This window comes from Chelonoidis abingdonii, chromosome 1, assembly GCF_003597395.2.
Source record: "Chelonoidis abingdonii isolate Lonesome George chromosome 1, CheloAbing_2.0, whole genome shotgun sequence".
Classification (NCBI taxonomy): Eukaryota; Metazoa; Chordata; order Testudines; family Testudinidae; genus Chelonoidis; species Chelonoidis abingdonii.
In genome coordinates, this window is record NC_133769.1 from 373,675,195 (window position 1) to 373,697,587 (window position 22,393).

General features: G+C 57.2%; 2 protein-coding genes across 2 annotated transcripts in view; both read left to right on the forward strand.

Annotated features, from left to right (window-relative positions):
• LOC116826882 (dynein heavy chain domain-containing protein 1-like) overlaps positions 1-4,131 on the forward strand; it is a 73,897-nt gene extending 69,766 nt beyond the window's left edge. Inside the window, exon 4 of the mRNA XM_075061889.1 lies at positions 3,953-4,131. Within this exon, the coding sequence (XP_074917990.1) occupies positions 3,953-4,003 (51 nt within the window). The 3' untranslated portion in view covers positions 4,004-4,131. The remainder of the gene's footprint in view (positions 1-3,952) is intronic.
• Positions 4,021-20,252, forward strand: LOC142045760 (dynein heavy chain domain-containing protein 1-like). Its single transcript, XM_075061903.1, has 12 exons — positions 4,021-4,050; positions 4,182-6,765; positions 6,916-7,179; positions 7,232-7,694; positions 8,103-8,295; positions 11,044-11,356; positions 12,601-14,281; positions 14,694-14,923; positions 15,126-15,330; positions 15,896-15,998; positions 16,821-16,970; positions 19,693-20,252. Exons 1-12 carry the CDS (start codon positions 4,021-4,023, stop codon positions 19,903-19,905), a joined length of 6,429 nt encoding a protein of 2,142 aa, XP_074918004.1. The 3' UTR covers positions 19,906-20,252.
• The last annotated feature ends 2,141 nt before the right edge of the window (positions 20,253-22,393 follow it).

Consider the following 22,393-nt stretch of genomic DNA (forward strand, 5'->3'; position numbering starts at 1 on the left):
GAAACACCAGCCTTGCGGCTTGTGTAACTGCCCTGTTTGAGCAATTGTCCTGATTTGGCACTCTCAGTGGGTTCCGCCGAAGCACATCGTCACACCCGTATGGAAAAATGATGATCCCTGTTTTCTGAGGTAGGCAGCAACTACTGCCAGGACCTTGGGAGACACTGATTGCACTGTGGACAGCCCAAGGCAATATTTATTACTGGTAGTGGTCATCACCCATGACACCAGGGTGTTATGTATATGAAAGTAGATCATGCTCTTGGAGGTCGAGGGCTGAGACCATCCCCCTATTCTAGTGCTGGATAATAGTGAAGGGTTACCATCATAAATGTTGCAGTTTGACAACTCTTTAGATTGCGAAAGGTCAGGATGGGTTGCAGCCACTGAATTTCTTCTAGATCAGGAAAAGTGAGAGTAGAAATCTGCTCCACTTGTGGAAGGGACCAGTTCTATGGCTCCCAGGTGCAGAAGAGGATTATTTCTCCCATAGAATGGAATTGTGAGAGGGGTCCTGAAGAGGACAGAGAGAGGGTTGGTGGTGGGATAGATAGGAAGGGGATGGAATACCTTCCTTGATTATTTCAGGACCCACTTGTCTAACGTGATGAGTCTCCAAGATGGGGAAAATGGAGTCCCTACAGTTTGTATATTGCCATTCCTAATATCTGATTGTGTCCATTTATCTTTTCCGTAGGACTGTCCGTTTGCCGATGTACCAGCAGAGGGCAATTGCTGGAATATGATGGCGATAATAACATTGTGGACATGCAGGTGAATGAACCGGTGGTGTGTATGCTGATTGGTAGGTCTGTGGTGTGCGTGTCGCTGAGGACCCTGGGCATTGCTGTCACTTAGGCAGGGAACCCAGCACCGAAGCTCAGCTCGGCCTGGGTCGGAGTCCAAATGCGGACCAGGAGCATACAGCTATATATACACAATACAAAAGCAACTCATACATATGCAAAAAGGGACTTCCCACAGGCTATGTCCGCCCTTTGGCCTAAGGCCATACAAACTGGTTTCAACCAATTAAAAGCAAGTTATAACTGGCATGCCGTGTCCTACAATGACCGGCCACTTAGCAAGCAGGGGCTTTTCACAAGGCCGCCGAGAAAGCGGGGACACCCTAGCTAGGCCATGACACAGTCTTCCGCAGTCCCCTACACCTCCTCCCTCCCTCTTTAGAGCTTGGGTGGCCATCTAATCTTTTCTGGAAATGCGAATAGTCCACTTCTACTGACAAGGTCAAAAGCCTTTGTGAGATCAATGAAGGTTATGTAGAGGGGCTTTTTTGTTCTCTGCATTTCTCTTGTAGCTGTCTCAGTGAGAAGATCATGTCGATAGCAGACTTTTCAGTTCTGAAGCCGCATTGTGATTCAGGGTAGATTCTGCCTGCAAGGGTCTGAAGTCTGTTCAGAGCAACTCAGGCAACTCCCATGACCACTTAAAGAAACTGAGAGCCTTTGGTGAGAGACCTTGTCAAAGGCTTTCTGAAAATTCAAGTACACTATACGACTGGATCACCCTTATCCATAAAATTCTAATAGATTGGTGACGCATGATTCCCCTTTACAAAAGCCATGTTGACTCTTCCCCAGGTGTCTGATAATTCTGTTCTTTACTATGGTTTCTACCAGCTTGCCTGGTACTGAAGTTAGACTCAGAGCCTTGTAATTGCCAGGATTGCCTCTGGAGCACTTTTTAAAAATTAACGTTACATTAGCTAGCTTCCAGTCATCTGGAACTTACACAGAGCTCTTCTTCAGGGCTGGGAAAAGTGCTAAGAGCATCACAGCTAAGTACAAGGTGGGACAGATTGTTTGGCATAAGGAGTTAACACACATTTCAAGGGACCATTCAAGGTGAAGTGGCCTGTTAACATCTCTCCAGTGGTGTGTGGTGGAGGAAGCTGGGTGGAGGTTAGTGGGTTATAGATTGTAGAAATATATCCACTGTCTCTGTTCAGTCCATGATTTTTAGTGTCTAGCAAAGTTATGAATTAAGCCCGTCTTTGGAACGTGTTGTGCAGGTTTCCTTTGAGGCTGAGGACTGAGAGGTCAGATAAAGAGTGACCATTTCATGAAAAGTGTTCACCTACAAGTGATAGTGTGTTTTTGTTTTTTCCATTTTCTTGTGTGAGATCATTCAAGATGTATTGGTTGCCTGGTTTCACCCACATAGTTGTTATTGGGGCATTTATGTGTAGAGCCCATGGATCTTGAAAGAGGTCTTGGAGGGCTGGGGGTGGGGGTGTTGATCATCACAGCAGTGGAGATATGTCTACAGGTTTTGCATCTGTTGTTCTGGCACAGTCCGTTGCCGTGTCAAGTTGTGTGTCCTGGTCTATGAGGAACTTGCTTCTGATGATGAGCTTGGTGAGATTGGGTGGTTGTTTGAAGGCCAGAATCTTAGAACTGGAAGGGACCTTGAGAGGTCATCTAGTCCAGTCCCCTGCACTCAAGGCAGGACTAAGTATTATCTAGACCATCCCTGACAGGTGTTTGTCCAACCTGTTCTTAAAAATCCCCAATGATGGAGATTCCACAGCCTCCCTAGGCAATTTATTCCAGTGCTTAACCACCCTGACAGGAAGTTTTTCCTAATGTCCAACCTAAACTGCCCTTGCTGCAATTTAAGCCAATTGCTTCTTGTCCTACCCTCAGAGATTAACAAGAACAATTTTTCTCCCTCCTGCTTGTAACAACCTTTTATGTACTTGAAAACTGTTATCATGTCCCCTCTCAGTCTTCTCTTCTCCAGACCAAACAAACTTCCCTTATAGGTCATGTTTTCAAGACCTGTAATCATTTTTGTTGCTCTTCTCTGGACTTTCTCCAATTTGTTTACATCTTTCCTGAAATGCGTTGCCCAGAACTGGACACAGTACTCCAGTTGGGGCCTAATCAGAAGAGGGGGTTCAGGGAAGATTTCTTTCAGGATGCGGTCCCATCGAGTATGGGTTGTAATTATTTGATGATACCCTGTATGGGTTCCAGTGTGCCGTGCTAAGTTGACATCCAGGAATGTGCAGTTGGAAGTGGTTTTATAGAATCATAAGGTTAGATGGGGCCACGGCGCAAGGGTCATCTGGTCTAATCCCCTGTCAAGGTGCAGGATTTGTTGGGTCTAAACTATCCAAGACAGATGGCTCCAGCCTCCTTTGGAAAACCTCCAGTGAAGGAGCTTCCACTACCTCCATAGGCAGCCTGGTCCATTGTCTTACAGTGAGGAAGTTTATCCTGAGATTTTATTTGAGCCTGGGCGTACATTGCAACATACTCTCAGTGAGTCAGCCCTGCAGCCAGGTCATGTTTTCAGTTCCATGCTTTTCGGGGTGTATATATACAGAGTCCAATAGTGGGGAGTTGTCAGGGCAAGTGAGGGATTCAGGGGTTCCCCTTTGGGTTGGGTACCCTTGTACCTTCAGTGTCTTCCCCCATCTTGGTTCCCCACTGAGGGATAGACTTCCATTGTTATCAATCTTTAGGGGTTTGTAGGGGAGCCCAGACCCACCCGTCTCTGATCCAGTGCCCAATGGTAGGCAGCTAAGTTCTGCACCCTCAGGTGCTGTGTGGCTCCCTCCCTCCCAGTCCTATCTCTTCCCACTGGATAAAGTAAATAACTAACCACCAAAATAAAGTCTGTGCCTTCAAAGAGTCATGAGTCCCTCCTTTGTGAGCTTGGTCAGGCCACTAGTGCCAGGCCTCAGGTAGCAAGAGCTCCTGTTGTGTTCCTTCCCAAGAGCTCCGGTGCAGGTTCACCTCAGCTGTCTGCCTGCCACCGTAAGCTTTGTAAGCGCCACCTCCAGCCTGAGTCAGTTTTTCAGGTGTGGTGGGGTAGGGTCACCTGGGCCGAGAGCAGCTCCTTAGCCCCTTTGTCTTCAGTGTGGGGTTTGTATACTCACAGGGTACCCGGGCCAGTGGTCACCCCCAGACCCCTCTCTCCACAGGAGCCCTGCTGGATGTCTGGGTCAGTTTCCAGCAGAAGTGGATTTTCCTGAATATCGTACTGTATGAGATGGACATCAGTCTGCCCAGCAGTGAGCTGGTGAGTTGTCTCCCCCACCACATGCCCTTGCCTCGAGCCAGTGAGTCCTTCCTCCCTTCCTCAGTGCCTCCAGTTCCCTGTCTCTTGGGGCTTCCCTTCTGCAGGGCTGATGCTTGCTTTCCTCGTGCCAGGATTGCCTGTTCCAGAAGCTGGACAGCAAGTTCCGGGAGCTCATGCAGGTGACATCCAAGCACCCCCTGGTGCTATCCAGCATGATGCCTATGGCCACCTCCAACCGGGAGAGCCGCTTTATGGGTGTTCCCCTGCACACCATGCTGAGTGAGGGTGTTGAGGACCTGCAGCTCATCATCCACGCATTGGAGTACGTGCTGGAGGCTACACGCATGGGCTTTCCCCGCCTCTTCTTCCTCAGCAACACAGAGGTGGTGGCTATGATGGCCTCACCTGCGGAGCCCATGGAGGTGACCACCTGGGCCCGCCGCTGCTTCCCAGCTGTGCACCAGCTGGCCTTCTGTGAGCTCTCAACCACTCAAGACCCTGCCACCTATGCTGTCCTGCTGCCCATGGCAGAGGCCACAGGCCTGGTGGGAGCCTGTGGGGAGATGGTGCCGCTGTGTTCCCCGTTGCTTCTCAACCAGAAGATCACTAAATGGCTGTGCACCCTGGAGCAGAGCATGAAGGAGGCCCTCTTCCACCTGCTGCAGGCATGCATGGCCCAGCGCCTGGCCCTGCGGCCCCAGCTCGACGTGGCCTTCGAGCAGCGCCCAGCTCCCACCGAGCTGCCGCTGCATCTGCTGGTGGAGCACTGGCGGCAGCTGGCAACAGGCTTCCCGGCCCAGTGCGTGCTGCTGGCCGAGGAGGCCTTGTGGTTTGCGGATGTGCAGGAGCGGCTCTTCGGCCCTGTGCGCAGGCCTGGCCTCAAGCTCAAGCACCGACTCAAGCTGGAGGCCCTGGCCCACTATGTCCACAACTACCGCAGCAGCTGCGCCGGGCAGCCGGGCAGTGCCCAGCTCAGCATGCTACTGGGGGCCCTGCTTACTGTCACCGTGCGCCAGCGCGATGTGCTAGCCCACCTGCTGCAGCGCAAGGTCGACTCACCCACCGCCTTTGCCTGGGCCCAGCTGCTCAAGTACCGGCTGGTCCTGCACCCCACGAGTGCCAGAGCAGTCGGGGGCCCCCTTGAGAGCTGGGCTGCCAGTCCCCCTGGCTGCTGGGCCGAGATCCTTGACATCCGCCTGCACTACGACTATGAGTATGTGGGGAACTGCCCCCACCTGGTGGGGAGCCCCCAGCTGGAGAGGAGCTTCCTGGGCTTATTGCTCGCCCTGGAGGAGTTCCGCTGTGGCGCAGCTCTGGGCTGCCACGGGGTCGGGAAGACGGCCACCATGCAGCAGCTGGCCAGGGCTCTGGGGCGCCAGCTTGTCACCCTGCACTGCTCCCAGCAGATGAGCCTGGACTGCCTCCGCCAACACCTGAGTGGGGCTGTGCAGGCCGGCGCCTGGCTGGTGCTGGAGGCTGTGGACCAGCTGGGGCCCAGTGTCCTGTCAGGGTTCAGCCAGCTCCTGTCAGACCTGCAGATGCTGTGCATGGGCCTGCAGGCGGAGAAGGGCCAGGTGACCCCCAGCCACAAATCCAAGAGCAGCGATGGGGAGGGACAGGAGCAGCCTGCCAGGGCCGTGCCAGAGCTGGGCCTGGATGAAGCAGAGCCGTACCAGCCCCGCGTGCTGGGCAACATCCTCTTCGGGGAGCGGTTGCTGCGGGTCAGGGAGACCTATGGGTGCCTGGCCACCCTGCAGTGTCTCCCTGAGCTCCTGCGCCTGGCCTTGCGCCCCGTGGCCCTGCTGCCCCCTGACCTGCACAAGGTGGCCGAGGTGACCTTGCTGGCAGCTGGCTTCCGGGAAGCCGCACACCTGGCCAAGAAGTTGAGCTATTTCTTCTGGCTGGAGGGGGAGCTGGGCCCGGGCCCTGCACCCTGCCGGCTGGCCCTGTTCAAGGGGGTCGTTGAGGCAGCCATTGACATTGCGTATCCGCCTGTGGTGAGGCCAGAGCCAGAGCCTGGGGAGCAGATCACAGCCCAGCAGTCATCCTTTGAGAGCCTGGCTGAGGAGCCTGCCCTCGTCCAAGCTCTCTGCCTCTCGCCCTTCTTGTCTGCCCTGGAGGACCCCCAGCTGAGCAGAGTGTGGGAGCTGCTCCGAGGGGTCTTCCCTGCCTCCTGCTCCCTGGTCCCTGAGGTCCATGCGCCCCCCAGGCTGCTGAGTGCTGTGACAGCACAGCTGCACGAGGACAAGCTCCACGCAGACCCTGAGCTCACCAGCACCATAGTGCAGCTTTGCCAGGCCCTGCTGGGCTCGCCGGGGGTCCTGCTGGTGGGGCCATCTGGCAGCGGCAAGACCACAGCCTGGAAGACCCTGGCTAAGGTGCTGAGCAGGCTGGCTGTGAGTGAGTCCCTGGAGCTGGCGCCAGGAGTGGGCAGGCCAGGCACTCGGCAGGACGTGGCATACCTGCCCATCAGCACTGTCTGCCTCTACCCCAACAGCCTCAGCACTGCTGAATTCCTGGGCAGGCTTATGGGAGGCATCTGGAGGGAGGGCGTTTTCTCCAGGCTCCTGCAGAGAATGGCTTCCTCAGCCCCTGCCGCTGGGCTGGGCATGTCAGGCACCCAGCAATGGCTGGTGCTGGACGGGTCTGCCAGCTCCGAGTGGCTGGATCCCATCTCATCGCTGTTCAGTGCAGAGCCCACTCTCAGCCTGCCAAGTGGGCAGCGGCTCCATCCCCCAGAGGGTGTGAAGTTCCTCTTTGAGCTGCCTGATGTCTCCAGCATCTCACCATCCATCTCCACACACTGCGCCCTCCTGCACTGCGGGGGCTCGAGTGTCTGGCGAGCACTGCTGGCCTCATCCCTAGCCACCGTCTACCACACATACAGCGTGAGCCAGGAGAGCGTGGTCATGCTGCGTGGCCTTGCTGAGGACGTCTTCCCCCCCACGCTCACCTTCCTGCAGCAGCATTGCAGCTCTGTGCTGCAGCCTCATGCCGACCTGCGCAGCCCCATAGCCTGGGGCATCCCAGAGACCACAGCCTTCACCAGGCTCCTGAAGGCTCTGCTGGACAAACACCTGAGCCATGACAAGATGAAGGCCCAGCCCCTGAGAAGAGAGGACCAGGCAGGTGAGGGGAATCCCAGCAGGACCAATGACCTTGTGCCCCCCTGCTCTTACAGGATCCAGATTAGAACCAGACCTAGTGCTGCTGATCCCGACCAGCCGAGTTCCCCCATTCTGGGTGCCCCAGGGTCTGAGCAGGGGCAGAGCCCCAGGGAAGGGGCCTGATGGTGGAGGCTGCCTGGGGCTCTCTGTTGGGGGGCAGGATCTCACCGTCCAGGGAGTCCTGGGTGACTGGCACGGATCCTCCTTGGTGACTGCTCTGCCAGTCATTGCCCATGAAGACTTGTGGCAGGCCAGTCTGGACCTCGGGCCCATCGCTAGGCCAGGCCAGGCTGGGGTCCCCTGCCTCAAAGTGACTGACTCTTTCTCGCCAGTGGTGGAGAACAGCGTTGCTGGGGTCTCAGCTGTCCCGTCACACTGGGGCTTGGATGAAGCTGTCCCGCCTCATCATCACCTGCTTGTCCGTAGCATCTTCGTGTTTGCCTACATCTGGGGTTTCAGTGGCCACCTGCACCCCAGGTACCAGCCAGGGTTTCCTGGGGCTGGGCCATTCGTGGCCCTTCTCCCTCTAGCCACGCCATCGGGGATGATGAGTGAGCAGCACCGGGAGGTGGAAGCAGTGGAATGTGGATGCTGGGGAGGGGAAGAAAGGGGAGGGGGGTCTATGGAGCAGAGCAGGGAGCCAGGATTCCTGGGGAGGGGAGGGGAGGGGTGGGAAGTGGGGTCTATGGAGCAGAGCGGGGAGCCAGGGCTCCTGGGGAGAGGAGGGAAGTGGGGTCTATGGAGCAGAGCGGGGAGCCAGGACTCCTGGCTTCTAGCCTGGCTCTGGGAGCAAAGTGGGTCTAGCAGTTACAGCAGAGGCAATGTGGGGCCAGCTCAGGGCACTCTCCCCTTCGCTGTCCATCTCTCTGACTCTATTTTTTGCAGACACTGGGCCATCTTTGACAGCTTTGCCCGTAGAGTCCTGTACAGCAGCAGCTACACCGTAGAGCTGCCTTCAGCCAATTCTGTCTTTGACCTCTATCCCCAGCCTGAGGATGGAAAACTGGAGGTCTTTGATGGGAAGTATCTGTCCAGCAGAATCAAGGCAGTTCCTGTGAGCTTCACCATCCTGCCCCAGGTACGGCCAGGCCCGTGGGTCCTCAGGAGCTGCCCCATCCTGCCCCAGGTACAGTCTGGCGCTGTGAGCTGCCCCTGTCCTGGCCTGGGTATGGCCAGTGTGACGATGTGGTTCTGGCAGGACCCAACTGAGAGTGCCAATCCAGGACAATCGCTTAAACAGGGCAGTCACAGCCCAAGGCTGGGGTTTTTCCACCTCTAAGGCAAACCAAACCAGCCAGACCAAGAGGACTTTGGTCTTACCCCACTGGCTAACCACAAGTCACACAAGCAATTTCCTTACACACTCCAGTTTCCCAGTATCCCCACCAGTGCCACTCGTCCTGGGGATGAATGGTTATGAAAACCAACACCCCAGTAAAAGAAAAAGGTTCTCTCGATCCCAAAGGACCAAGCCCCAGACACCCAGGTCAATGTTTATTTAGAGAATATTTAAATAAGGATGATACACAGATATTTAGGCAGTCAGTCATAGTCAGAACCATCCGCGGGGGAACATACAGAGTTATTGGGGGTCGCTTGATATTGATGGATATGGGTTACGCATATAAGTAAAAACAGTCATAATGTCCCAATGCGGAGGTGTAGCGCGCTGGAATTGGGGTCAAAGTATAGTTAGGATGGAGCAGCTGAGGGTACACACTCGCGTCATCTAATGGTTACAACACTAGTCATGATTAAGAAGCAGGACCGAAGTAAGGAGGGAGAACAGGGTCGACCCTCACCACGAGGTGGCAAATCAGAATCGGTGGAGGTTCAGGAACTCAGGGGATGTAGTTTAGTAAGGGAGGGTTGTAAAGGGTTTCCCAACCTCCCCCCCGTGGGTGCGTGGAGCCGACTCGGCTCCACTCCTAGTCCATAGGCGGGGCCACGGTGATGGTGTTCGGATTGTAGATGTTACCCTGGAACCACCAGATAGTGTCCGAGACCATGCGAAACGTCTCATGAGTCATGCAATAGCGACGGCCCCGCACCCCACAGGCCATAAAGTACAGCGTTCGTTACAAGGGGTCCCAAGGCGCACTAATCGCCCTGAACGATCAGGGCGCGCGTCGGGTACTCGTAGCCTTTACCACGCCAAGGTGTCAGCAAGGGGGCGAATAATTTTCGAGTTTACGGGCCGGGCTTCGGGAACGCCGGGGTCCTTTCGAATGGGATGTCAGTTGAAGCCGAGGATGACTTTCTTCCGCTCCGAGCTGTCCATGACACGTGTCTGGGCGCAGACGAGCACATGATCCGTGCCAGGATGGTAGCAGTTGACTGCAATCCACCGAGAGGGGGCGAGGCCTTACTAAGGCGGTCCTGGACGGGTTGTGGCGCAGCTGACTCAGCTCATGGCGTGGGGCTTGCAGCTCACACAGGACGGGGCAAGGGCCCAACAGGGTGTACCTGCACTCCGCAGCGCTTGTCCGGTCCCAGATGACGGTGCTCCATAGAGACGAAGAGCAGTTTAGTTCGGGCGCGGCAGGTAGGTATTGAACCGCCATTCAGCGAAGCGGGTGAGTTGCCGGCGCATGGGGAGGAAGTGGTTGCTCAGGAGTCGCCACTTGCTGGTCACAACTCAAAAGGCCATAACGACACAGATGCAATACACAAACATGCCTGTACCAGACCTTAGAATCTAAATCATTTAAAGGTTATATTCATAAAGAAAAGTAATAGAGGTGAGAAGACTAGAATTAAGTTAAATGGCAATCAGAGTACATACAGTAATAGTCAAAGTATCTTAAGTGTCAGGCTTGTAGCAGTGAGGAGCTAAACTGCAGGTTAATAATCAAGTCTCTGAACTATCCCCACGCTGGGATGGTCATTCAGTCCTTGCTAGGGTCAGAGCTTCGAGTTTGTACACAAGTCCCTCCAGAGGTAAGAAGCAGATAAGAAAGACAAATGGAGATGAAGGCCTCTGCCTTAATTAAGAGGCTTTTCCAGTGTGAACACTCATGTTCGTTTACGTGGAAAGTTACAGCAAAATGGAGTCTGCAGTCACATGGGCCAGTCCCATGCAACATCCTGCTGAGTTAACAAGGTGTATCGCGCCTCCTCTCAATGGGTCAGTTGTGTAGCGTGATGGCCTAATCGGGCTAATCACGCAGGTAGGCAGAGCAACACCCACTTGATCTGGATTGTCTCCAGAAGCAAGACACATAGTCATTGAAAATACAGACAAGCATACAGCCAATATCGATGAACTTCAACTACAAAATGATACAGACATACCAAGACAACCATAATCATAACAGACAACCTATAACTGGTCGGGTTAAGACACTTTATATGTACCCGCTTTTAAACATAAGACTTGGTGCCACTACAGAACCTTGGTTGCAACTATGTTCTATATGGTCCCAGATTATATCAATGTCACAGCCAAGACCAGGGGTGCCAGGAGCTGCCCCATCCTGCCCCAGGTATGGCCAGGTCCCAGGGGTCCCGAGGAGCCTGCCCCATTCTGCCCCATGTACAGGCAGGCCCCAGCGGTCCCCATGACAGGCCCTGTCATGCCCCAGGTATGGCCAGGTTCTGGGGGTCCCTGGGAGCTGCCCCATATATGACTGGCCCGCAGGGGGTCCCCGGGAGCTGCCCCATTCTGCCCTAGGTCCATCCAGGACCATCACACACTGTAACATTCCCACTGTTCTCAACATTCCTAACATTCTCTGATGTGCCCAAGGTCTCTATGGTGCTCCCCTCTGGTCAATGCTACACAGTCCCAAGGCCCCCTCCCTGGCACGGTCTCTCTGCTCTGCAGTACGAGCGGCTCCTCTACGTGCTGGACCTGCTTCTGGGCTCGAGGCAGCCAGTGCTCCTGGCTGGGGAGCCTGGCTGTGGCAAGTCGTCCTTCGCGGAGCTGCTGATCCAGCCCAATCACTCCTACCATCGTGTCGCCATCTCACCTGCCCTCGACGTGGGCTACGTGCGCCGGCTGCTGGAGAGCCACATCCTGAGCAGCATGCGGGGCAAGGCCCTGTTCACCGGCCTCCCTGGATCCCGGGCCCCTGGCGCCAGGGCTGGGAAGAGCTGCTACCTGCTCCTGCTGGATGACTTGCACGCCGCCGAGCTGGGTGAGCCCCCTCCTCACGTCAGACATTGCCCTGGGCTGAGCTGGAAATGGCTACGTATCTTCTGTGGAGCCTGGCTCCCCCCTGGCTTGGCAAGGCCCTGCTACCCGTCCTTGGCCTAGATACCCCCTGCCCCAGGGTCCTGCGGGGCCTGGCTCCCCCTGCCTCGGCCTGGCTCCCCATCGCTGGAGCTGGACACTCCCTACCCCACAGCTCTGTGGGGTCCAGCTCCCTCTGGCTGGGCCTGGCTCCCCACCGCTGGGGCCAGACACCCATAGCCCCAGGGCTCTGCGGTGCCCAGCTCCCCCTGCCTCGACCTGGCTTCCCATTGCTGGGGCCAGACACCCCCCGCCCCAGGGCTCTGCAAGGCCTGGCTCCCCATCACTGGTGCTGGACACCCTGTGCCCCAGAGCTCTGCAGGGCCCGGCTCCCCCTGCCTCAGCCTGGCTCCCCGTTGCTGGGGCCGGATGCCCCCTCCCCAGGGCTCTGCAAGGCTCGGCTCCCCCTGGCTGGGCCTGGCTCACCATCGCAGGAGGTGGACACCCCCTGCCCCAGGGCTCTGCATGGCCTGGCTCCCCCTGCCTCGGCCTGGCTCCCTATTGCTGGAGCCAGACACCCCCAACCCCAGAGCTCTGCGGCCCCGGCTCCCCCGACTGGGCATGGCTCCCCATCGCTGGAGCTGGACACCCTGTGCCCCAGAGCTCTGCAGGGCCTGGCTCCCCCAGCTGGGCCTGGCTCCCCATCGCTGGAGCCAGACACCCCCCAACCCCAGGGCTTTGCATGGCCTGGCTCCCCCTGCCTCGGCCTGGCTCCCTATTGCTGGAGCCAGACACTCCCTGCCCCAGAGCTCTGCGGGGCCTGGCTCCCTCTGCCTCAGCCTGGCTCCCTATTGCTGGAGCCAGACACCCCCTGCCCCAAAGCTCTGCGGGGCCTGGCTCCCTCAGCTGGGCCTGGCTCCCCTTCACTGGGGCCAGACACCCCCTGGCAGGGGCCAGACACCCACCACCCCAGGGCTCTGCGGGGCCCGGCTCCCCCTGCCTCGGCCTGGCTCCCCTTCGCTGGGGCCAGACACCCCCTGCCCCAGGGGTCTGCAAGCCTGGGCTCAGTCACCCAGGGGTGGTTAAGTTCCCGGGGCTGTGTGTGTTAGTGTGTCCTGCCCCTGGCACTTGCCTCCCAGAAGAGCCTGTGGGTGGCTGTGGGAGGGCTAAGCAGGCTGCTCCAAGGTGTGATGGTCCTTTCTCTCCCAGATGCCAGGCAGGGGAGTCACCCCGTGGTGGAGACCCTGCGCCAGGCCCTCTCCCACCAGGAGGTCTACGGCGCTGAGAGCCTGGAGCTCCGACACATCCCTTCAGCAGAGTTCAATTGCTTTGGCTTGGTAGCTGCTCCAGCAATTGGCGTGCACCCCCTCTCCCCTCGCTTCACTCGGCTCTGCAGCATCCTCTCGCTCCCCAGCATCTCCAGGGAGTCTCTGATCAGCATCCACAGCCCCCTGGTCCTGGCCTGGCTGGAGAAGTTCCCCCTGCTGGCCAGGCACAGCGAGCTGGCCACTGCCCTGGTGGGGGCCACTGTGGACGTGTACGAGGCCGTGAAGGCCAGGTTCTGCCCCTCCCCCACCTGCTCCCCCTACCACTTCTCCTACCACCACATCAAGAAGGTTCTCAGGGGCCTCTTCCTCCTGTGGCCCTGCCCCGGGATCCACCTCACCAGCCCCTTGGAGGACCCCAGCGCGCCCAAGGCTTCAAAGCGAGGCCAGCCGGGGATAAGCCTGAGCCTCACGCTGAGCACCCGGGTCATCGTCCGTCTCTGGCTGCACGAGTCGCTGCGCACCTTCTGCGACCCACTGCTGTCGGAGCGCGAGCGGCAGGAGAGCGGGCAGCTGCTGCTGGATGTGGCTGCCAGCACTTTCTGCACCAAGAGGAGCGTGCTGAGGGTGATCACCACCAGCGACAGGGAGCCGCAGCAGTGCAAGCGAGCCAGGAGCGTCACGGAGCTCGCCGGGAAAGTCACTGCCATGGAGCTGGGCGCTGAGAGCCATGAGGAGTCTTCCTCACAGAGCAGCAGCGACGGGGACTGCCCGGACGCCTTTGATCCCATAGACCAGGCCCCCGCCTTGGCCCTGGACCGGCCGGACGCAGCGCCTTCTGGGGACTCTGCCCTGGCCGCACTGGAGCCCAAGGGGGCAGAGGTGACTGGGATGAGGAGAGTGGCTTCCATCCAGCCCTCTCCAGCCCTGCACCCTCGCTTCCAGGAGCAGCACCTGGCCATGGGGCGCCGCACCAGCGCCCGCCAAACCACCCCTCTGAAGAGCAAGCACAGGCCCTTTACCAAAAAGGACAACACCAAGCCCCTGCTGCCCTCCCACCTCCTGCTGCTGCCAGGGGAGGACGTACGCAACATCCTCTTCAGCAGGGAGCTGGCGCTGGCCTCCCCCAGCCGGGAGAGCCTCTACCAGGAGAGGTGCTGGGAAGCCATCCAGCAGCAGTTCAGCACCTTCCTCCCCAGGGGCTTTGTGCTGTGCAGAGAAGTCACCCAGCACCTGGTGCGCCTGCTGCGGGTGCTGTGCTGCCCAGAGGGGCATGGCGCCCTCCTCTCCCTGCACCTCTCCACCGGCAGGAGGTCCCTGGTGGCCCTGGTTGCCCACGCCACTGCCTCCCAGCTCTTTGAGCTGACAGGGCAGGCAGGGGAGCGGGAGGTGAGGGAGCTGATCAGGAAAGCCAGCTGGCAGGCTGGGATCCTGGACACAAGAGTCGTGGTGCTGGTGCACCAGGGGGTGGGGCTGGGCACCATGCAGAAGTTGGTGGATCTGATGAGAGAGGGCACCTACCCTGGCCTGTACACCACTGAAGACACTGCACACATCGTGAAGGAACTGCTGCAGGAGAACCAGAACATCAAAAGAACGATGAGGCCTAACATGGTCCTGCAAAGGTCGGGGAGGGAGTGACGAAGTCCATGGCCAAGGGAAGTTGGGGATGCCTTGAGCTGGGCAGGTCTAACAGGAGTGACTGTGGGTAGGGGGAGGGGAGTGGAATCCCTGAGCCGGGGTGCACAGAGGCTCCAGACCTTGCCTGCCGTGGAGGGGGGGGAATCACACAGGCCCCGCCCCCCACACTGAGGGCATCCTCTCTTTATTAGGCGAGAGAAGAAAATTCCAGCTGGGTCTGCCCTGAGACCCTGCTGGGCTGGGACTGTCCACAGGTGGCAGGGGGCACTCCTCGTGCGGGGTGGAGGGGGTTAGTGTCAGTCCCCCTCAAATTAGACTGGGAGGGAGAGGTTTGGTGTCACCCCATATCTTGGGGATCCCCCTCTCTTCCCTCAGACCCTTTGCCTTCTCTTTCAGGTTCTACCAGTTTGTGAGGAACAATCTGCACATGCTGCTGCTGCTGGATGGGCGCAAGGGCTGGGCACAGGGCAGGGGGCACTTGGGTTACCCCACAGCCATGGCCACAGCCCTGCTCACCCTCCCCTGCAGCATTGACGTGTACCAGCCCTGGAGCCAGGAGTCCTTGGTGCAGGTGGCTACTCAGCACCTGGAAGATGCCCTCAACCAGCAGCCCCTGAAGAGCCCAGGTGAGGGCTCGATCTGCTTCTGGGGTCTCAGCTTCTCCTGGATCATGGCGGCCGTGCAGCTGGCAAAGGGCCAGGCCCACCTGGGTTCGGCACAGAATACAGACCCCAAGTGCCTGGCCCCTCGTGCTGGCCAGCTCCAACCCATGGGCCTGGCTGCCTTCTCTCCACAGTCTCTCATGGTGTCCACTTGCTTGTTTGTCAGTCCCAGCGTCACTGCAGGCCCTGGAGAATTCGCTTGCCAGCATTGCCTCAGCCATGGCTCTGATTCACTGCTCTGCCAGCTGCTATGCCACACACTTGGCCCCAAGCATGCCCCTCATCACCCCAAAGACCTTCCTGGATTTCCTCGACGCTTTCCTCATGCTCTCAGCACAGTTGCAGAGCCAGAGCCGGACTCAGGCTGATCGGTAAGGAATGAGGCCAAACTCTGCTCCCTATCACAACCTTAACTCTGACCCCCTTGGTACCCCCACATTGCTCTGCCTGCCCATGGGCAGTGCATCATGCCCCACAGCCTATGGGCCGAGCCATCAGCGCTAAGCAGGGTAAATTTCCCATATCAGTGACAGCTGGACTGAGGGGTCTCGACACACAGCAAGAGGGCCTTCAAGCTGCCCCCATTCTAACAGCTGGCAGCAGTGGTCTTGGGGCCCGTGCAACCACAGCTCCACTCTTGCGTGTGCCAGGCTACTGTGACTGAGGGAGAGAATGGGGATCGGGCACCTCCTTTCCCTCCTGTGCCCCAGGAGCATGGTGAGGAGCAGGGTCTGGCCCCCTGCCCAGGACACAAGCCGCCTCTCCTTGCTGGGGTCAGGTTATCCCAGAGCTGCCTACTAGGGTTCCTGGGCTTGGAACAGAAGGATCCAGCGGGAGGGGCTCCTGGGCTGCACCCCCAGATTGAAGTGCCCCTAATGCCCTGGATCTGAATGTGTGCAGGGGGTGGGGAGCCTCACTCTCCTTTCCCTGGGGCAGGATGAAGCTTGCTCTGACCAAGTTGCAGGCAGTGAGTGAGAAGCAGCGGGAGCACAGCCGGGACATCAAGTACTTGCAGGAGAAACTTCGCCTGGCCAAGGAGGTGAGAGGGTCGCCTCCGGGAGAGCCTGGCGCCCTGTGCTGTCAACCCAGAGCCAGTCGCCCGTATGTCGGAGGTGCTGTGTTGCAAATATTAGTGAATCGGGCAATATACAAACCCGTAGTGGATACACTTCAACTCCACTGGCCACACTTATAAGCAGACTTTAAGGGTGGCCATCTGCAGCCAAAAAACTTTCAGGTACAGACTTCAAGAAAACTCTGGCTACAGTATCATCTAGCAATGTTGACAACCATCAGCTCAAGATATAACGAGAGACTGTTTTGGATAACTTGGCTAACTACGAAACCAGGTTACTCCCCCTTAGGTTTTCACACCTCAATGCTAGACGGGCCTCATCTCCCTGATTGAATAACTCGTTCATCTCTAGCTGCATGCATATATCTTTTACTGCCCCTGAAACTCTCCACTAATGATTCTGACGAAGTGGGTATTCACCCATGAAAGCTCATGCTCCAAAACGTCTGTTAGTCTGTAAGGTGCCACCGGATTCTTTGCTGCTTTTACAGATCCAGACTAACATGGCTACCCCTCTGATACTTGTTGCAGAGTGGGGACTCTCCCCAAGGCCCTAGCACAGCTCCAGGGAGAAGGGAGGGGGGGGCTCTCCACAGGGTTTGGGGATTTGTACCTCCAGGTGGAGGGAGTCGAGTATTTATCTGCAGAGTAACTGCCCTGCTCGGACACTCACACCCTGGGGCAATGGCTCGGGTTGATGCTGGGGGACTGGGAGGGGCTGGGCAGCAGCAGAGGGAAGGGCTGTGTGGACTGCTGGTGTCATGTCTGCTCCCCTCCTGCCCTCAGAAAGTGGCCAGGTGCCAACGGCGGGCAGAGCGTGAAGAGGTGGTGCAGAAGCAGCAGGAGCAGGATTGTCAGCACCGCGAGGCACGCATCGAGATCCTTACACAAGAGCAACACCTCTTGGAGCAGAGCAAGGAGTCTGCCACGAGAAAGGTGTGCATGGACCTGAGCCCCTGCAACGGCAAGGATGGGCATCCCAGCCGACTGCCTGGCTGAGCCTGTGGAGACACTGGGACGGGCAACCCGGCCGGCTGCCTGGCTGAGCCCGTGAAGAGGCAGGGACGGGCACCCCGGCCGGCTGCCCGGTTGAGCCTGCGGAGAGGCTGGGACAGGCACCTCAGCCGGCTGCCTGGCTGAGCCTGTGGAGAGGCAGGGATGGGCACCCTGGCCTGGCTGAGCCTGCAGAGGGCCAGGGGCTTGGCCCATCAGTAGGGGTGAGCCTCACATGGTGTGACGCAGTAGGGAGGGGGGCAGATTGACCTGGGAATGTTGTTTAGTTTTACTGGGGCTGTCTGCATGGGGGAGGGGACAGCAGGGAGTGACTTTAGGTGAGGGACGGTACCTGAGCCAGGAGGGGGGTGGGGTGAGTCGACACCTTTCCCTGGGAAATTGGACAAAGGGAGATGGGGAGAAGGAAGGGAGAGCTGGCTGGAGAGGTTTTTAGTGTCAGTTTGGGCTGGCTGGGAAGAGGCAGGGAACCCCAAGTCTGGGGTCTAAGCTCCTTGCCCCCCAGAGGGACCTGGCTGAGGGGTCCTGGTTGTACCTACAAGCCCTTCTTGGGACTATGTTCCTATCGGCTAGTAAACCTTCTGTGTTACTGACTGGCTGAGAGTCCTGGATAGAGGACTCTGGAGATCTGTGGTTGGCGGCCCATAACCCGATTGGGGTGACGGGCATGAGTGAGTGAGTGAGAGTCCCGGTGAATCGCAGGAAGTGAGGGGTGCAGGGCCCTGACTCCCCCACACTCCATGACACATGGAAGGGAGCTGGTGTGGGTCAGGGTACGTTATTGCTGCCCAGCTGCTTGGCCATCAGTGGCAATGGGTGGGAGATGGGTGGGAACAGGCTCTGTACATGGTGGTCAGGGGGATACATGGGATTCCCTAGTGATACCTGTCCATCAGGGGTGGTGAAGTCACTGATCCACAGGATCTGTGCTACCCTCCAGCTTTTAAATAGTCCCTTGGGGGAACCCCTTCAGTGGACCAGACCCCAAAAGGTCCTGCTCTCCCTTAAGGTCAGGCCATGCGACCTCAATGCCTACTAGACAGAACCACTGGGTTCCCAGCCTCCTGGGTCCTGCCCTGAGCTCTGCCCAGTGAGTGCAGCTGCCAGACGCTCCTGGTCAGAGACTTGTACACTCTTCAGGGATCCAGGCATCTCAGACAGTGTCCGCAGTGACACCAGCCGCCTGTGCAAAGCAGGCACCTGGAGCACAACCTCGGGAAGCCCCGAGTCAGCCCCAGGAAGCAGCGATTTGGACGTTGTCCATGCTGGCCAAGCCATTTCTGTCTGTTTGTCTCCCAGGCCCAAACGAGCCCCTAGGCCTTTGCAAAGGCTGCTTTTATCCCAGCCTCCTGTCACCTCTCGCGCCATTGTCCTCCTGGAGTTCAGTCTCCTGCCAGAGTTCCCTGCTGTCAGGTGTCAGCCGTTCAGTCCTGGACGCTTCCCTGTCTGAGCATCCTCCCGTGAACTGGGTCAGATTCAGCCAGGCCTAACACCCATCATCCCGCCCCAGCGACTTCCTAACACTTGCTCCGGGACCTGCCGTACCCTGAGAGCAGTGGGTCACCTCGTCCAGTCACTGCCATGCCTGCCATTCATAAACCTATAGGAGAATTCCCGCAGCATCACGTGGGGTGCCCCTGTGAGGGCCGGCCTGCCACGGTCCCCATCTGGCAGGGGAGGGGAGTATATGGGGTGCTCCTCTGAGGCCCAGCTTTCATCGGTCCCCATCCATCAGGGGAGGGGGCATGTGAGGTGCCCCTGTGAGGCCTGGTCTGCCCCCATCCCCATCCATCAGGGGAGAGGAGTATGTGGGGTGCCCCTGTGAGGCCCGGCCTGCCCCGGTCCCTGCCTGTTGGGGGAGGCGGCATGTGGAGTGCCCCTGTGAGGCCTGGTCTGCCCCAGTCCCCATCCGTGGGGGGAGAGGAGTATGTGGGGTGCCCCTGTGAGGCCCGGACTGCCCCAGTCCCTGCCTGTTGGGGGGGGGGGAGTATGTGGGGTGCCCCTCTGAGGCCTGGCCTGCCACAGGCTCTGCATGTCAGGGGAGGGGATATGTGGGGTTCCTCAGTGAAGCCTGGCTGCCCTGGTCCTTGCGCCCAGGAAACTGGACAAAAGCTGGGGGAGGAGCTGGGGGGGCGAGGGGGTTGGGTGAAAGGCTGGAGGGAATTTCAGTTTGGAGCTGGCTGGGAGAATGGAGGGGAGCCCAGACAGGGCTCTGGCCTTCCTGGCCCCCCCAAGATGGACTTGACTGAGGGGGTCCTGTTGTCTGTACTTGCAAGATCTGTGTTCCTGTCATCTAATGTGGACTGTGTTCCTGTCATCTAATAAACCTTCTGCTTTACTGGCTGGCTGAGAGTCCTGGTGAATTGCAGGAATGGGGGGTGCAGGACCCTGATTCCCCCATACTGCGTGACAGTCCCCACCCATCAGGGGAGGGAAATATGTGGGGTGCCCCAGCAGATCTGACTTGAGCCTGAATAAACTAAATCCCTGACTGATTTAGTTGGGCTTGGCCCTGCTTTGAGCAGGGGATTGGACTAGATGACTCCCTGAGGTCCCTTCCAACCCTGATAGTCTATGATTCTATGGTCCCCGCCCAGCAGGCAATATGTGGGATGTCCCAGTGCAGCTTGTCTATCCCTTCCCTCAGATGAACACGGAGTACAAGGCGGCACTGGCTGGACTGCAGGTGCAGGACATTGAGGAGTTGCGGAGCTACCGGTTACCACCAGCATCCATCCTCAGGGTGACGGATACCCTGTGCATGATGTTCCGTAAGGAGCCTGGCTGGGAGAGTGCCAAGCAGCTGCTGGGCCAAGAGGACTTCTACCAGGTGCCAGGAGGGACTGTTGTATTGATTTAGACGGAGCCAGGGGGCCCAGTTGCTGTCCGGCATTGAGCAGTGTTAAACAAGGTGTGAGGGCTGGTGGGCGGAGCCCTCAGTCTGCTTGGCACCACAGCCAGCACACCAGCAAACATCTCTGTAGCCCGTTAGTAGTGATATGGATGAGAGGGGAGGGAGCTGACCCTTGCCTATAGAGCAATGAATGAGGCTTTTGTTTGAATGGCATCCTTTCCCCTTTGCCTGTAGCTGATCAAGTTTCAGCAGGAAGCCCCTGGGTTCTGCAGGCCCTCAGGTGTATCAGAGATGCTGATAACGCTGTTTTTGAGGGGAAACAAGGAGATGAGCTGAGAGGGACTGGAGCTGGTGCTGCTGCACAGTCCCAGCCCATTTCAGCTCAGGTAGTGGCCAGGATCCAGCTGGAGCTGAGGTGGTGTGGGAAAAAGGATCTATCTGGGTCCTTTTTGTCCCAGGTTGGTCAGAACGTCCCTCAGGCATAGCAGAGAAGGCCCCGGGTCCCAGGAGATGGTGGATGTGGCAGATGCTGGTGATGTTTGCTCGAGTAGCCTCCATCTGTTCTCGCCTTCTACCAAAATCTCTTTCTCTAAGGACCCCAAAAGGCGGTGATGGCGGAATGGCCCACCCCTCATTATTCTGTCCACCAATCAGGCCTAATATCCAGCACACCAATTTTAGTTGATTGATTTCCAGTTACATGTCATCTGATTTTTACTAAGCATGATTTTAACCCAGTCCTGGAGTTATATTCCCATGCCTTCTGCACCCCGGCAATGTACCCTGTGCTGCTGCCCCAGAAACAGTACCCCTCAACTCCCTGGTTCCACCTCAGTTCCTAGGCTCCTCAGCACAAGGCACCGGACAGGTTTATAGGAACAGTGGACTGGAGTTTATTGAGTGAAAATGCTTCAGCTAAAAGCAAGTGCAAGAGTTTGGGAACATGAGTTTATAATTAAAAGAAAAACATAAACACAATCTGTGTTATCCCTCTCAACATCAACTGTAGCATTGCGTGCTTCAATTACCACATTAGTTTGGTGGATCATTGGAAGTAGCTTCATCCACAAAGATGATATCAGATTGCATTCAAATTTGGACATGTATTTCTGAATAGACTGAAGTTCAGTTCGAGCCTGTGCAGTGAGATTGAGAGATTCAAGCTCATTTAAAGCTTCTCTCACTGAATTCAAATGTTGTGCTACTGGTTGAACACCATCAGTCTGTGCAGACCATCTAGTTCTGCACCTTCCATGCAGTGAAACAGGAAGATATTGCTTCAGAATTTCCCACCTTTGGGGACTGCTACTGAAGAGATTGTACATTTGCTGAACAGTTCCAAAGTAAGTAATTCTTCCTTGCATGATTCAGCACAGTCAACACCTACAAGGTTTAGTGTGTGGTTTCCACAGCTGGAGAAAATACAGTTTGAATTATGCTCAAGCAGAACTGCTTGTAAACCTTTGTACTTCCCAGCCATATTAGATGCACTATCATAGGCTTGACCAATGCAGACTTGAAAATCTAACTTAAAACCTTCTAGAATTGCCAGTGTAACCCTTCTGCCCCTCTGAGTTGGCAGCAACAAGGGCCAGGTTCAGTATCCAGGGGTTCCGTTTCAATAACACAAGGCATAACCGGCTCGAGCCCCCACCCAGTGACCTGGGACACTTACATACCATACCCTCCTGGGCGCCTCTAGGAGGCAATACTTCCCCTCTCGCAAGCACGGAGTCTGAGTGTAGCGAAATCTTTTTAATAAAGGAAGGAATCAATGCGGCATCCCATTGGAGAAACACCACAAACAGAGTTATAACACAAACCATAACCACCCCCCCAAGTACATTTGGCAATGTCCTTTTCCCCTTAGGGTCTTAAGTCCAATCACTCCAAAGTCCAACAACCCAAAAGTCTCTGGTCAATGCCACCCCAGAATTCAAGAGTCTATCTGTAGAGGTCCCTCCCCCCAGCCTGGGTGAAAGGGGCACCTTACGTGGTCCAGGGCCAACTGCCCTGCCTCTCCGTGGGTTCTGCTTCCGCCTTCTCCACGAACTGCTCCGCCTTACCAGCCGCTCCACTCTGCTCCTCCGGCCGTCCTCACAAACTGCTCCGCTCCACCAGCTGCCTCGTGAGCTGCTCCAGTTGTCCCAGCAAACTGCTCGGCTCCGCTCGCTCTGTGGGCTGCTCCACACGCCCCACAGCTACTCCGCTCTGCCAGCCGCTCCACTCCACCAGCTGTCCTGTGGTCCGCTCCAGCCATCCCCATAAACTGCTCCACTCCGCCAGCTGCTCTGTTCCACAGTATAGCTTCAGGCTCCCCCACTAGTTAGCACAGTACTCAGCGCCCCCAGCTCAGTAATTTCAGCTCTTTTGTGATTTCAGCTCTTAGTGATCTCAGCACATAGTAGGGGAGCCCAGTGCTAGTGCACCATTAGCCCAAAGTGAGTTCAGCTCAGCAACCTGTATCTAGAGTCTTAAGGGAATAAAAAATCAA

What these genes read in the sequence shown, in the direction of transcription:
- LOC142045760 (XM_075061903.1), top strand. Translation starts at nt 4,021, where the DNA reads ATGGACATCAGTCTGCCCAGCAGTGAGCTG. An exon ending in AGTGGCCACCTGCACCCCAG is followed by an intron (nt 7,695 to 8,102) that starts GTACCAGCCAGG and finishes TATTTTTTGCAG; the next exon opens with ACACTGGGCCATCTTTGACA. An exon ending in CCTAACATGGTCCTGCAAAG is followed by an intron (nt 14,282 to 14,693) that starts GTCGGGGAGGGA and finishes CTTCTCTTTCAG; the next exon opens with GTTCTACCAGTTTGTGAGGA.